General features: G+C 38.8%; 1 protein-coding gene across 1 annotated transcript; it reads left to right on the top strand.

The window, feature by feature from the left end:
• On the top strand, positions 1-951 carry LOC141126500 (olfactory receptor 6N1-like). Its single transcript, XM_073612439.1, has one exon. It carries the CDS (start codon positions 1-3, stop codon positions 949-951), a length of 951 nt encoding a protein of 316 aa, XP_073468540.1.
• Positions 952-1,349: the final 398 nt, after the last annotated feature.

The raw sequence follows: 1,349 nt of genomic DNA on the forward strand, positions 1-1,349 counted from the left end.
ATGAACTCATCTTCAAAAAATGTCTCTGTGACCAACTTTATTCTGGTGGGGCTTATTGAGATTGAATCATTTGGATATGTATGTGCTCTTTTGGCTCTAGCATTATTTTCAGTCACATTGTTTATGAGTTCTATGATAGTCTATGTAACCTGGACAGAGAAAAGCTTGCATGAACCTATGTACATCTTAATATGCGTCTTGATTATGAATGTGATGTTGGGGAATGCATCATATTATCCCAAGCTGGCCATTGACTTGTTGTCTGGATGCTCAACCATCTCACTCACAGGATGTCTCTGTCAATCTTTCTGTATCCAGTTTTATGCAGCTAGTGAATTGTATATTTTTACGACAATGGCATATGATCGATATCTGGCTGTAGGCCACCCTTTGAGATACCACACTCTGATGACCAACATTACAACTCAAAAAATATCACTTGCCCTATGTGTTTTCAATGTGGTGCTAGTACTTGTGGATACAGCATTGACATTAAGGCTGACTTTTTGTGGGGTAAATATCAACAATGTCTTTTGTGAGAGAATTTCTCTACAACCGCTTGCTTGTAATGATATAACAGTTAACATTATGTATGATACGATTTTGACTTCGTGCATTGTGATTGGCTGCTTGCTTGTAATAATGTACTGTTATATAAGAACAGTTATAATCTGTCTGAAACTTTCTGCAGAACCCTCTCTGAAAGCTCTGCATACATTGATGACTCACATGTTGGCCTTCTCCATTTATATGGGCACTCTCTTGTTTGTTAATTTCAGGTACAGTCTAACCACAGGTTCTGTATCAACCAAAGTTGATATTATCATACCTTTGATCGGTACCAGCATAGCTATTTCTGCAAACCCTCTGATCTATGGGATAAGGACCAAAGCTCTCAGAGAAAAAATTGCATGCCATCTGCATAAAATTGTTTGCAGACAAAAAGAATGAAATTACCATTGTAGAGGTGTGTTATTTTTCTTTTCACCTTTTTTAGGATTTTTTAGGAAACCGAGGGCTGTAGTCCTGCCTGTTAGTGTTCTCTAAGTATGGACTGCACTGTCTAAATCACTTGCTGTTTGAGCTTACTCCATTAGGGTGTGTTAGAGAAATGCCATTCTGTGTCATGGGTGTTTAGTTTAGTTCCAATCAGAGGGCTGGGGGGTCTTTATTAGCTGGCTGTGAAGGTACTAAATATTTCACATATTTCCTAGCAAATTATCATCTCTCCTGAGCATCTGTCTGGGGATGATGCTACAGTGAAAACAATCTTTCTCACAATCCTTTTGGCCTAGGGATTGCTGAAAGGATTTTCCCTACTGGCTGCAAGGGATGTTCTCTTTTGGGCC

This window comes from Aquarana catesbeiana, linkage group LG02, assembly GCF_042186555.1.
Source record: "Aquarana catesbeiana isolate 2022-GZ linkage group LG02, ASM4218655v1, whole genome shotgun sequence".
NCBI lineage: Eukaryota > Metazoa > Chordata > Amphibia > Anura > Ranidae > Aquarana > Aquarana catesbeiana.